Here is a 13,170-nt window from a genome sequence, read left to right as displayed (position 1 = left end):
ATACCCAGACTATTTATAAAGTCCTACGCAATGAATAACTTGTAGCTAAAATGAAATGTTTTATGTGAACTTTTCTAGCTTTTAAGTAGTGGCTTGGTTTCTGTTTTTCCAACTTAAGCTTGGATGTGCATCAAAAATTAAGAGAGAAGATATAAATATGTGTAAATAGAATATCTTAGTTATATAAGGGGAATCAGTATGTTCATCTACAGTAGTAATATGGGTTTTTATCTTAAACATTGTTACTGAGTTTAGTGCAGTTTCAGTTACTGTTAAACTTATTTTCCTGAAAATAACGGAAAGAAGTATACAAATAGGTACAGTCCAGCTGTCTTTTATCTCTCTGTTCTCTGTAATGATAAACCTTTATAGTTTTTTCTGCTAACAGACATGTCTCTAAATGAAATTTGGAGACATTAATAAAAAGAAGCAATAATAAAGGTAAAGAATGCTTTGGGTATTAAAAAACTAATAATCATTGCCTTTTTAAAGTTTTGGTTGTTTCTTTAGGAAAGCATCCTACTGCAAAGGCATCATATTACCATCTGACACAGAGATCACTATACAAAAGTCAAGGGGAGATGCCTAGCAGAGACAAACAAGTCCCAGGCCCCATGGCTCTCGGCAAGGGCAAGCCAGAGAGGGAGACACATGGCTGCCAAGCACCATGAGAACCGCCAGGGAGGTTATTCCATTGACCAATAGTTAGTATTTGAAGAATCTTCACTGTTCACTCTTTCCAACTGATTTTAAAAACTTGGTGTTTTAAAACTGCCACTTGTATTATTATCATACTCTGAACCCATTGTTTTACCCAACTTCCATCTGAAAAATGCAGGATGAGTTCATTCTGTGGGGAGAGGGCAGGAGAGATCCTAAACGTCAGGCTGAGAGATGTAGTGTTTATGGAGCTTAGTGAAAAACTATATCCTTGAAGAATTCGCATCTGTATAACATGAAAGTCCATTGTGTTGGACTAAATAGATGATTTACTTCAGAAATGATGTGTATAGAGGTTTCCACTGTAATTTTCTAAGTCATAGCTTTGCATAAATATTTTCTTTCTCAAATCCTGTTAAAAATAACTTCTCTTAGGACTAAAATAGTGCCCTCTTTATTCCTTAAAATTAGCTAAAGAATCTCTAGGCAGTAATGTCTTGGTAAATGATATCAGTATGTAAAAATGATTAAGTATTGACAATAAATCATTGGGAAAGATCATATTATAGAATTAAATAATTTGTATTTTAAGGATCAAAAATATACTTTGCAGGCACTACTTTAAGCAATTATTAAGTCTCTGAAAAATCAAGATAAGTTGGCATAATAAGAAAAACAAAGTCCAGCAAAACATGCCTTCTTTGAGGGCTTTAATGACACATTCAGTTTACTTGGAGTCATTTGCTTCTTTCTTTTTTTCCCCATGCCTAGCGATTCATTTCACGTGCGTGTGCTGTTTGTATCCTCAAGTTTGAACTATGTCAACAAGATAATCTAGTGATAAGAGAAAGTGAAATGTACAAGTTGTAGGAGACTGACCCGGTCTTTACTTATCTCAGTACATATTCTTCTGAAATGTTCCCTGTGACTTAAGTTGTGAACAAATAAGAATGCCACGTGAGCAAGAAACTGAGCAAATGTGGATTGTTAGTGACTTAGGTGTGAGGTGGGAAGCTGGAGAAAGGCCAGCTATGTTGGTCAGCCAATTTCCTGTTTTATCTTAGCTACCAAAATATACCCCTGAGTAGGCAGGGTTTATCTAGATCCAGAATCAGGAATAAGCATTGAGAAGAAAACTCAGTGAGGATGGTGAGTGAGTTAAAGCTCATTTCTGGGATTTCTAGGAAGTAGTGGGTTGGGGAATGAGCTATTCTGAGGGCTTTTTGAAGAACTTGAATCCCTAATAGCTGGGAGGGATAAAATGTGGCTAGGCCAGTGCTGATCACTGACAAATCTTGCTTAAAAGGAAGATTGAGATTTGATAGGTCTGGAGTGGACCTGAGATTCTGCATTTCTATAAGCTCCCAGGTGTCATGGATGCTGCTGGTCCATGGACCACATTTGAGTATCGAGGATCTAGACCAGTGCTGTCCAGTAGAATTTTTGCAATGATGGAAATGTTCAACATCTGTACCATCTGCTATAGTTACTGAGCACTTGAAATGTGGCTAGTGCACTTGAGAAACTTTCTAATTTAATCAATGTAAATTTAAATAGCCACATGTGGCTAGTCCCTACAATATTGGACAGCATGGGTCTAGACATTCACAGGTCATCTCTTCTCAGCCAGAGCAATCTATATCACAGTCCCCAAAGTATCTAACCCACCAATGTATTTAGATTAGCAGATTTCCTTTTATACAATGCAAACTGTAAAATTAGTTTTGTTTTTTTTTTAATTTATTTATTTATTTGACAGAGAGGGACACAGAGAGAGAGGGAACACAAGCAGGGGAAGAGGGAGAGGGAGAAGCCAGCTTCCCGCCGAGCAGGGAGCCCGATGTGGGACGCGATCCCAGGACCCTGGGACCATGACCCGAGCCGAAGGCAGACGCCCAACGACTGAGCCACCCAGGCGCCCCTAAAATTAGTTTCTTTAAATTGTTTTCTTCCTAACACTTTGCTTAGATGACCCATAATGGGCACTTAAGTAGGGAGAGGTGAAAGGAGTCCTTTTGCAGAGATAGGGTCACACATGGCAGTGAGGATTTGAGCAACCATCACGGTATTGGGCATGTGGGAGATGGGAAGCCAGGAGGCTGGAAGGGAACTCACAAAGGGAGGTGGGATAATACTGAAGGGAAAAATGGAATACTTTAAAATTTTACTTAGGTCTGACCCTGTCCCCTTCCTCCTTGAAACACAAGTTCTGGGGCACCTGGCTGGCTAAGTTAGCAGAGCATGGGACTCTTGGTCTTGGGGTTGTGAGTTCAAGCCCCACGTTAGGTGTGGACATTACTTAAAAATAAAATCTTAGGAGTGCCTGGGTGGCTCAGTGGTTAAGCGTCTGCTCAGGTCGTGATCCCAGGGTCCTGGGATCGAGTCCCGCATCAGGCTCCCTGCTCAGCGGGAAGCCGGCTTCTCCCTCTCCCACTCCCCCTGCTTGTGTTCCCTCTCTTGCTGTGTCTCTCTCTGTCAAATGAATAAGTAAAATCTTTAAAAGAAAATTCTTAAAAAAAAATATATATATATACATATATATATATGTATATATATATATATATATATACATAAAACAAATTCTTCCTCAGGAGAATAAGACTGTAGGGGAATGGATGTTGGCTGGGCTCTGATTCCCCTTCACCCCTCCCAAATTATCCAGGTGTGGGAAAGCCTAGCGGCAGGACGGTGCAATTAAAGCTGGCAATCCGGAGCAGGTTTAAGCTTCTCACCTCAGTTCAGGAATGGATCAAGGTACAAAGGCCCCACCTGCACTCCCCTGAGCTGTGATCAGATTCCAGAGAGCAGCTCTTCCTACTTTTTATTCGAGGCCCCATCAACTCTAAGAAGCTGCTCCTCTGTGACGCTGACAGGCGCCTGAGGAGGCTCTGAGGACACCATCTTGGCAAACAGATGTGAGTAAGGTCATCTGGGTCCACACCAGCCACGCACAGACAAAGCATATAGGAAAAATTGCTCTTATTTAACAACGACAAAAAAGAGAGCAAAATTGTCATTTTAAAGGATTTCCCTCATTCAAAAGCCATCTGCAAGAAAATGCTAGTTAACCAAAGAGTCCATTAATGGAGGTTTTACAGCATAGATAAGAGTTATTACCTAGGAGTAAAAAGACCAACATCAAACAAAAAATTTAATCATTTACATCTTACTCTCAAATTCTGAACATGTAATAGCTTAGACCTTTTCTAGTGGCAAAGGGGTATTTTGGGCGAACGGAAATCAATAAAGATTTTTATATTAGCTAATTCTTCTCTAGAGTTCCTTGCCTCTTTGCCCCTACCTTTCTTTTTTTGGCCGAGCTGGTCAGGGATCTGTGATCTCACAGCTGAGTTCCAAAGAGAGGCTGGCATCTCTTTTTTAATTCTATAGGGAAATGCCTGGAAAAGCAGGACCCCTTGCAGGGGATGGGGAGGTGGGGACTATAAAGGGACTGGAAAAGAAGCCCTTTGATTTCATAAGTGTAGGTAACATTCCAATATGAAGTGAGTAGCTTTTGACTCTTTCACACTACTTGATATAATTCCCTTTGGAAAATTTCTATTTATTCACAACTTAGACAGGTAAAATATATAGTCAGACACATTTGGTCAGGAACTCATCAGGCTCATTTATTTTTAAGATATCCAAATTTTGTGATTTTTTTTCCTAGTAGTTAAATACCCAATTTATGAATAAGAATAAAGTGTCAAATATTTAAACTCCTTTGCTATAATTAAATTATATGTCTGACAATGTTCATTTTAAATGCTTTCCCACTAATATTTCTCATTAAGCATTTGGCAAATAATTGTCTAGAAAATATCAATGAGAGTGTATTTCAAGATTATGCATATGTAAGTGTGAATGTACATGTATGTGTATAGACACACACAAGTGTGTATGTGTACGTGTGTGTATGTGTATCTATTGAGCACCTACTTAGAAGGCTACTTCATGAAAATTGTCATCACTGGGTCAATACCCTGTTTTCTTCTCTTATAAAATAGATTTTTAAATATTATAATTAATTTTTGGTACATAATGTCTAAAGAAAGATTGTTTAAGGATATTTTTGTGACTTTTTAACACATGCCTTTGGCTTTCAAAGATTTGGTAATTGTAATGTTGACTCCTAATAAGCTTACACTGAAGTATAGTGGTTTAGAAAAAGGCAAATAATATCTACCTGATAAAAGAATTAAGTGAGATAATAATAATAATAATAATATTAATAATATAAAGCCCTTAAGAAAAAATTTAAAAATTTAAATTTCTTGTTGAGAAGTTGTGTCAGTAGTCACTCCAGCTCAGTGGGTAAGTCTGGGTGACCAATCACTATACAAATCCCAGTTGAGACCTTGGGGAAACTCAAGGATGAGTTGGATGTCAACAGCCCACTATATTATAAATGCAAACAGAGTATTAAATAAATACTAAACTAAAGCAAAAAAAACCCACAAAATGTGGGAATTTTGGTTTGGGAAGCTATAATAAGTTTTGTTCGGCAACAGAACATGTAATTTTATAAAAATATCCAGAGATTTTCTTAATGCTCATGTCTACTGTTGATGATATAGAGTGACATCAAATTGACCTGCATAAAATGTGTATCATTTGTTGATTATGGCACAGACATATGGTCACAAATTCTTAGATACAGCGTCTATCCAAAGTCCCACATCAAAGAACAGAAAAGTGCCTTGAACCAACAAAAGGATACTTTGGTAGTAATAAATTAAATTCCATTAAAACTGACATGAAAGCTAAGTTTTAAGAGATTACATGTGACATGCAAGAAAAAGAAAGACCATTCAGGCAGGAATGTCGTGCATTAAGATTTGCATTCATTCATAATATTTGAGGGGTTTCAACCATTTTCTATGACCACTGAATGCTAGGAATCTGAGGTGACACCCAATCTAACATTCAAAACACAACCTAATTTATATCTTAGTCTCCTAACCAGTGACTTTAAGGAAGAAGCCAATGCCTCCAGTAATGAAACCTAAGAAGTTTTAGCCACATATTGTTATGCAGTCACGTAGTAAGAACATTCCATCTGACCAGGTTTAAGGAAAGTCAAACATAAGTAAACATTTCCACCTTTCAGACAATGCAATTGTCTCGGATTCTTCCTACCTTCTTACTAATATGAGCATATTTGAACACGTCAAGTTTGCACAATAAGGAAATGGCTTTGTGGAATGTATTATTTGGCACAAAAATATTTTCTAATACCTCAAATGAAAATTTTCACCCACAGCAAAATATCAAGCCATAGAGGTGCTTCCCTGGTGCTTGCTTTTCTACGCAGAAAAGTACAGAAACAGACAATTGCTTCTAAGAGCTTTGCATTAAGTAGCATTTACTTCCTTTCCAAGGAATAGCACCAATATGATTACACCTCAGACTGGGGAGTGCTCCTTCCAAGCTCTTTAATTCCCTGGAGAATTCGCTTCATATGACCCACTTTCGTTATCCCCAGGTCCTAAAAAAAAAAAAAGAAAGAAAGAAAAGAAAAGAAAAAGAAGAAAAGAAAAGGTAGGAAAAACAAGGAGAAGGAAAAGAAAGAAGTTTATTGACAAGAGAAAACTGGGGATTAATTATTTCACTAGCAAACAGTACAATTAGCATTCAGTTCATTTAGTTTAGTTTCTACTCAATGACTTAGGAAGCATAAGGTACGAAAATCAGTTTATAAACCGAAACTAACCTGACACTGAAACATTACCAACCAGTAAAAAAAAAAAAAAAAAAAAAAAAAATCACATCCTATACAAACTCTTAAATGTGACATTCTCAGAAATTATACACAATGGCGGTTCTTCAAGAGTTAAAATCTCCTTTTTACTTCTGCTTCTTTTTTTAAAACACAGGTCCTTTTGGGATCGCTGAGAAAAGTGACATGAGACATCAGGGCAGCCGCAAGTGGCCTGAAGGCACTTCCGTCCTAAAATAGTAAACTTCAAAGTAAAGCCTAATCCTAATGACAGAGATCAGTGGCCACCAGCTAAATTTGGAATGTCAGTGCATTTTCGGTTACATTTAGAGTTTTCGATTTGAGCGGACTGTTTAAATATTTGTTCTCCTTGGTAAGGCAGAAGTATAAAAAATTACTTCAACCTAGCTCTCTGCGGGTTGATGCTTTTCCTCAGAACACTTGTGGCCTTTTCCCCTCAGAACCCTCCTTGTTTCTTACAGAACCATCTTCCTTTAAAGGGCCAAGAATTCAGTATTTAGCTTTCAGCATGGAGGAGGATTCCAGACTGTAGCGCGCACAGCAGGTACTCGGCAAATAAATCTTTGTGGCAGGAATGAAGGAGATGCATACAAGAAAGCCATGACATTCACTACTTGAAAAACTAAAAGAAAGGGTGAAGACCTCTGAACCCTATAATTTGTTTAAGTGTAATGGGCACTATCAATTGGCTAATACGTGACGTCAAACCAATTCTGCATAAAAAAGAGAGGGCTTGAAATATCTGAAAATTAGCAAAAAGATGGCTTCCAAAGCAGCCTCGAAAACAGGATTATAAGGTACCACAAAATTATGTGTCTGAGATGGTAAAGATTCCAAATGTCTGTTCCATTTCGTAAGCTAAGAGCATTATTTATTTTTAAGCTTTAAGTGAAATAGATCAGACGATTGTAAGCACATTCACACACACGTGCTCTCTCTTCCATATGCTCTACGGGCTCTCTGAATTCTATAGCAGCGATGCTACCCACAATTTTGAATCTTTCTGGAAAATACTCTTTCCACAGCAAGTTCTCTTGTCAAGCTTGAGATAATTTCTGGGTCACATTTTTACAATATGCAACGGACCCTGAAAAATATTTTCTCATAGGACACCAGGCTATTCATAACCAGTGTTAAGGCAACTATGTTTCCTGAGCGTATGCTCACATAGCAAACTTAAAAGCAAGGCCAAATCCTAAAGAAAGACAGTCCGCACCTGCTACCAAACTGCAAAATATAAATGCATTTACAGTTGCATTTAGATTCTTTGATTTGAGTGGGATATTTTAATATTCTTTCTGCTTTGTGATAACATAATTATCTGATTAAGAAACACACTTAATATTAAATATTTTATTTCAGGCCATACGCACGTTATATTTTCAAGAATAAAAACTTCTTTGGGAGAAGCAGACTCTACTCAGAATTACCATTTTGGTTGTAATGAGATGAATGTTTTCCACAGAATTACACTAACTTCTAGCTATATTTTCTCTGTCTTGAGCTCAATACCTTCATGTCTTCTAGGAGTTAGGCTGTGATAAAGTTATGCCATGACATCTGTTATATCGTTCTTAATTTATTTTTATCATATTCTTTATTATGGGCCTTTTCTTTCTTTGGATGAACAGGTCTAATTTTGCAGAGACATGCTTTGTAGATATTCAGTTATCTTTCATATGCAACTTTCCAAATGGAAAAAAAAAATTAAAAAAAACCCAACCACGCAAACAAAACCATTGCATCTTTGCCGCTGTCTTTTGATGTCCCTCACATTTGCCTATGGTCTTCCTGGAAGGAGAATAATGCAATCAGTTTATTTATTTCCTAAAGCACCTCAGAAATATTTTTCCTTTCCCACCTTAACACTGTCACATTGCTATCTCTAGTTGTCTTGCTGATAAGAAAGTAATACCTGAGCCAAGATCTGAGCAGGAGTAAGCCAGGTGCCGGGTCATGGGAGATATATACTGTAGGAGGGTGCACCTCTAAAGGTGAGGAAGAGTCTAGTATTTTTAAGCAAATGGACAATGGCCAGGGGGGATGGGGTACAGCCCAGCGAGGGGCCAGTGATTCCACAGAAGGTTCCATAAATGGGCAGGATCTTGTAGACCTCCCAAAGATGCGAGTCTATTCCAGTAAAATGGGAAGTAACTGAAAGGTGATCTATCTGATGTTAAGAGATCACTCTGGTTGCCGTGTGGGTAATGGGCTAGAGAGAGCAAGGGTAGCAGCAGAAAGGCCAGTTAGGAACTCTGGTTTCACACGGGCGAGCGGTGCCCTAGCATGCGGTAGGAGCGTGGAAAGCAGAAAGAGAAATGGATGGAGTTTAGAAACCTGGCTCGGTGATGGGCTTAATGAGTTAGGGGACCAGGATAAGGAAGAGGAAGGCGCTGAGTATGACCATGGGCTTCTCTGGCTTGAGTGCCTGGAAGGAGAGAGGGGTGATTTTACGAAGATATCCGCAGAACAGAGGTTTGGGTTTTGACATGTTAAGACTGACTCCCCCGTGTGATAGGCAACTATCAAGTAGAGTTGGTGATAAAATCCTAAAGCTCCCAAATGAGGTCAGGGCTGGAGGTACAAACCTGTGAACCACGGACATCTTCATGGACCGTATTTGCAGCAATGGGAATGGACAAGGTTACCCAGAGAATAGGCGATCCTTTAGCAACACTTAAAGACTTTATTCTGAAGAGTCTGCTCCCTCTTATAGCTACAACCAGAGATCAAGGGGAGCTCATTTGCTACCTTCACAGCTTTGTTCTATAGCAGGCTCTTTCCGAAAAATTATCTTCCTTTTTTCATTCCCCCACGCCCCGTTTTAGAATGAAAAGAGTTAAAAAGGACGATGTCAATGCAAATTTCTGAAAGAAAAGTTTTAAGGGAAAGGATGTCATTTGCATTAAAAATAAAAACAAAGGAGAACAAAAAGTCCCATGATAAAGCTAAAGAGAAAGTTTACGAAAATAATTCTTAACCATTTCCTTTTTACTCATACTCTTTCTTCTAGCCAAGTCCTATCACTCTAACTCTCCTATGTGTAGGAGCTTTGTTTTTCCATTCTGTAAATATTGGCTTTACCCATTGTGTATGTGTGTGTGTGTGTATTTGTATGTTTATGGTTGTGTGTACATATATAACATATACATATATAATTATATATACACACATATTCAGTCTTTTCCTTGAATTTATGCTTATTCATGGCAAATGAAATGTAAGCTCCTAGAGAGGCTGGCATAATATATCAATCAGTAGCTATTCAATAAATATTGCTGCCTGCCAAGGATATAAGAAGCTACATAAATATGTTGGATATAATGATCCCCTACATTTATTTTTTCGTGCACTCATTCCAAGTTTTGAAGTCAACCTTTACTCTAGGAACTCTAGCCCTGTATATTTTGCTATTTTCCAGATTTGGGACTCTCAACTGCGGTAATTAATTAATCTATTGTTTTATTATCCTGGTTAAAAATGTTTAGGTAGATGTGGTGTCCACTTTTAATGTGCTAAAACTGTATGACTCTGCTTTATAAAATCCTATATATTACTCACTAATTGTGCAAAGATCTCTGCTAACACATTTGTAGATAAAGGCACAGCAGTTCATGAATTTGTTAGGAATTCACTGTATCATAATTCTGTGCAATTCAGAACTTGGTCTACAGGAAAGAGATCACTCCAACATATGTTAAAGGCTTTGTCACTTGCTTATTACTCAATCTTGGAATTTTAAAATGGCGGTGTTTGGTAAGAAAATCCAACATGACAAAATCCTACGCGTAACCTTGGAATAGAATAGTCTACTTTGGCCATGTGGAGTCTCCATCCCCCAAAATAAAAGGGAATTGCTGCAGACCATGAATTAATGATTTTCTTTCTCTGAAATAAATGCCAAATAGGCTCTAAGCTGCATTCTAGCAAAAGCAAAACATAATTTTTACTTCATTTACTAAAGAAAATAATAAATTTCTTTTTGAGCATAATACAATCATAACAGTAAGTCACAGAGAGGTCTAGTTGTTCACGTGAGCTCTGAAAGGGCAGTCAGAAACACAACAACATCATAGGACCCTCAGTTGCCACTGCTGTAAGTTTCTAATCTAGTTCCACATATTAGGAAAACTTGTTATTGGTATTTTGAATAAATTTTTAGTTGTTAACCTTTTATTAGATTTTTTTAGTCATTTTCAGCAACAGTGATCCCCTCTCATGCTGATCCAATAAAATGAACTGATGGAAACATGAGCTATTTGGAAGTATTAGCACAGGGACAGCCATACCAATGGATGCAGAGAAAAAAATTACTAACTCCATGCTAAGCTTTAGCCATAATAATCAGAGAATCATACTTGATAGGACAATATTGCTGACATTCTTGTTTAAAAAGCATACAAGGAACTCCGACCACAGGACAATGCGTATTAGATTACTGCCTGTTTGCAGGACAGAAGCCAAGCTATAAGCATGTAACAAAAGAGGTGCAGGAGAAAGGATTCTGTTTTGCTGGGAAATTTTCAAAAGCAGAAGAGTAGCACAAAGGAAATACCTTAAGATCTCGCCTTTCCAGATGCAAAAGTTCAGCCCCTCTGATGTCATGACGGATGAAGATTTCTTTGTACTCTCCCAAATTGAGCAGATCCAGCCAAGCAGCAACTTCCTCTGTGCCCCATTTTTGAACTACCAAAGTTAAGAGCAAAACCCCCTTAATTTCTACATGCTCAATGCATTACAAAGCAAAGGTTGGCCAAAGAAGATGCAAAACAGAGTACAGCGGCAGTGCTAGCAAAAGGAAAGGTTAAAGGTGTTGTTTCGACAAAACTCCCATTTCGCTTTTTCCCCCATGCAGGTTACAGACTCTCAATCAACACAGAGATATGACTATGCAGGGATGTTCACTGCTGTGCACCGTGCCTTGAGCTTTAGCTCCATTTCCTCTCCAAGCTGCCCCAACTACACAATCTAAATAGCCCAAGATCTAAATAAGCTCTGACGACTTCCTTTAGACTGTATATGAAACTAGTTCTAACTGAAGTAGCTACAAGTGCTGATGAAAATTGAAAATCTGACATGGGCTTCTGAATATCACACAGACGTCGGCTCCAGGTCTGGCTGAATTCAAGGGATGCCTTTATTGATTCTGTTATGGTTCGTAATTATAATTATTGACAATGATAGCACTAAATGTGTTGTTAGCTCACCTTAATGTCTTCTGAAAACTGTCAGTACTGCTAAGATGAGTTGGACTGTTACTTTTCAATATGTATCATCATTGTTTTATACATTTTATTTGACATTGATTAGCTTAATTCAAATTTATTTATTCGCCATACTTGGTTTTAAAATGCCCTTCAGTGGCTGCTCTGCAATTGTCAAAAATCAGGTCATATATCACTTTTTTAAAAGGAGACAGCTCACTTGGAAGGATTATAAAACGATTTGATCGTGCAAGGCACCTATTGCCATCTACACAGAACTTGAAGGAGCCTCAGCACCACTGCAGCATTAAAATTACTTCCTAGGGGAAGGGGGAAAGGGAACCAGACCAACACCACCACAGTTTAATCTTCGCTTGAGAATGCACGTGTCACTGGGGGCTGTCACGACTGAGGGGCTGAAACGGTGTAGGAAGTCCTTGAAACAGGAGAAAGACAATGCGTAACTTGAGGTGGAAAAATCAATTATTTAGCAAGTTAAAGGAGTAAATGGAGGTTTCAACATGCCATTCATCAAAATGAGCTAGATTTTGAACTTTGAAGAAGAAAAACAAGTTACACACCACTGATGCCTTGAATTGTTGTTACGCAGGACACAGGACCATCTAAACAGACGCACTGACGTCCACTGAACAGAGTAGAAGCCCATCAGCGACCACCTTGTTTTCTTGTGTGCTTCGCTGCTAAAGACTCCTACTGGTTGGGGGACTTATTTTAGGTGTGACATGATTTGCTTTATTGTGGTAAAATGAACATAAAATAAAATTCACCATTTTAACCATTCTATGGTGTTTACTACCTCCATAATGTGCAAGGGTCACCACAAATAATTCCAGAACATTTTTATCGCCTCGATGACATCGCTTTAATGAGTCATCTTTTCCACAGGGTTTTACTTTCCCCTCCAGTGCAGATCACCTACCAGGCTGTGAACTTGTCTTCTGCTTCTGAACCTTTTCCTTTTTAAATTTTGGCACGATACGAAAGACTGTGCTTCTGCTGTTTCTCTTGGTGCAATCCATGGGGGGCTCCTGTTCGAGTGGGGCAAGAAAAGGAATTTGCTCAGGACGTTAGGAGAAGAAAAACTCACCCCGATCTTAAAGCCAACGCAGGAACAGGTTATAAGCACAACACACCGTTGAAGCCGTGGCTTGTTAACAATTAAAGTGCATGATGCTACGTACTCCTTGAAAATGTACTGATTCCCGTGTGGTACCTTTGTTCACAGAAAAGCCTTTGCTCGCTTGTTCAAGAGCAGCACATTTGAAAGTGGTATTCAAAATGCATTCTCCCTTGAATATCTCTTGTTCAATTTGATTGTCATAACGTCTGCATTTATAAAGAAACAGGCCACATTTCACATACCGCATCTTCGTTTGGGTGTAAGATATAATAAAGCCAAGGGATCTCCGTTAACTTCTGCAGCTCCACCTCCACAGAATGTAAGGCATGAGACACGCGTTCCTCGTGCGGGGATTCTAACTGCTGTTCGCCAGCAAATTTTAAAAAACACAAAATAAAACAAGGCTCAGTGACCAATCTCCAACA

General features: G+C 38.4%; 1 protein-coding gene across 2 annotated transcripts in view; it reads right to left on the bottom strand.

Moving 5' to 3' along the window:
• Positions 1-3,494: 3,494 nt before the first annotated feature.
• Positions 3,495-13,170, bottom strand: part of DGKH (diacylglycerol kinase eta) — a 173,013-nt gene continuing 163,337 nt past the window's right edge. Inside the window, exons 28-31 of one of the 2 annotated variants that reach the window (XM_035003306.1) lie at positions 12,988-13,107; positions 12,545-12,653; positions 10,956-11,086; positions 3,495-6,148 (exon numbers count right to left, since the gene is read on the bottom strand). In XM_035003306.1, coding sequence (XP_034859197.1) covers positions 6,059-6,148; positions 10,956-11,086; positions 12,545-12,653; positions 12,988-13,107 — 450 coding nt within the window. In that variant the 3' untranslated portion in view covers positions 3,495-6,058. The remainder of the gene's footprint in view (positions 6,149-10,955; positions 11,087-12,544; positions 12,654-12,987; positions 13,108-13,170) is intronic. The other variant, XM_035003305.1, reaches the window with a different exon arrangement.

This window comes from Mirounga leonina, unplaced genomic scaffold, assembly GCF_011800145.1.
Source record: "Mirounga leonina isolate KUSES-001 unplaced genomic scaffold, KU_Mleo_1.0 Mir_127, whole genome shotgun sequence".
Lineage (NCBI taxonomy): Eukaryota > Metazoa > Chordata > Mammalia > Carnivora > Phocidae > Mirounga > Mirounga leonina.
The sequence above is the reverse complement of the archived record's forward strand: the minus strand, read 5'-3'. Positions and strand labels throughout refer to the sequence as shown.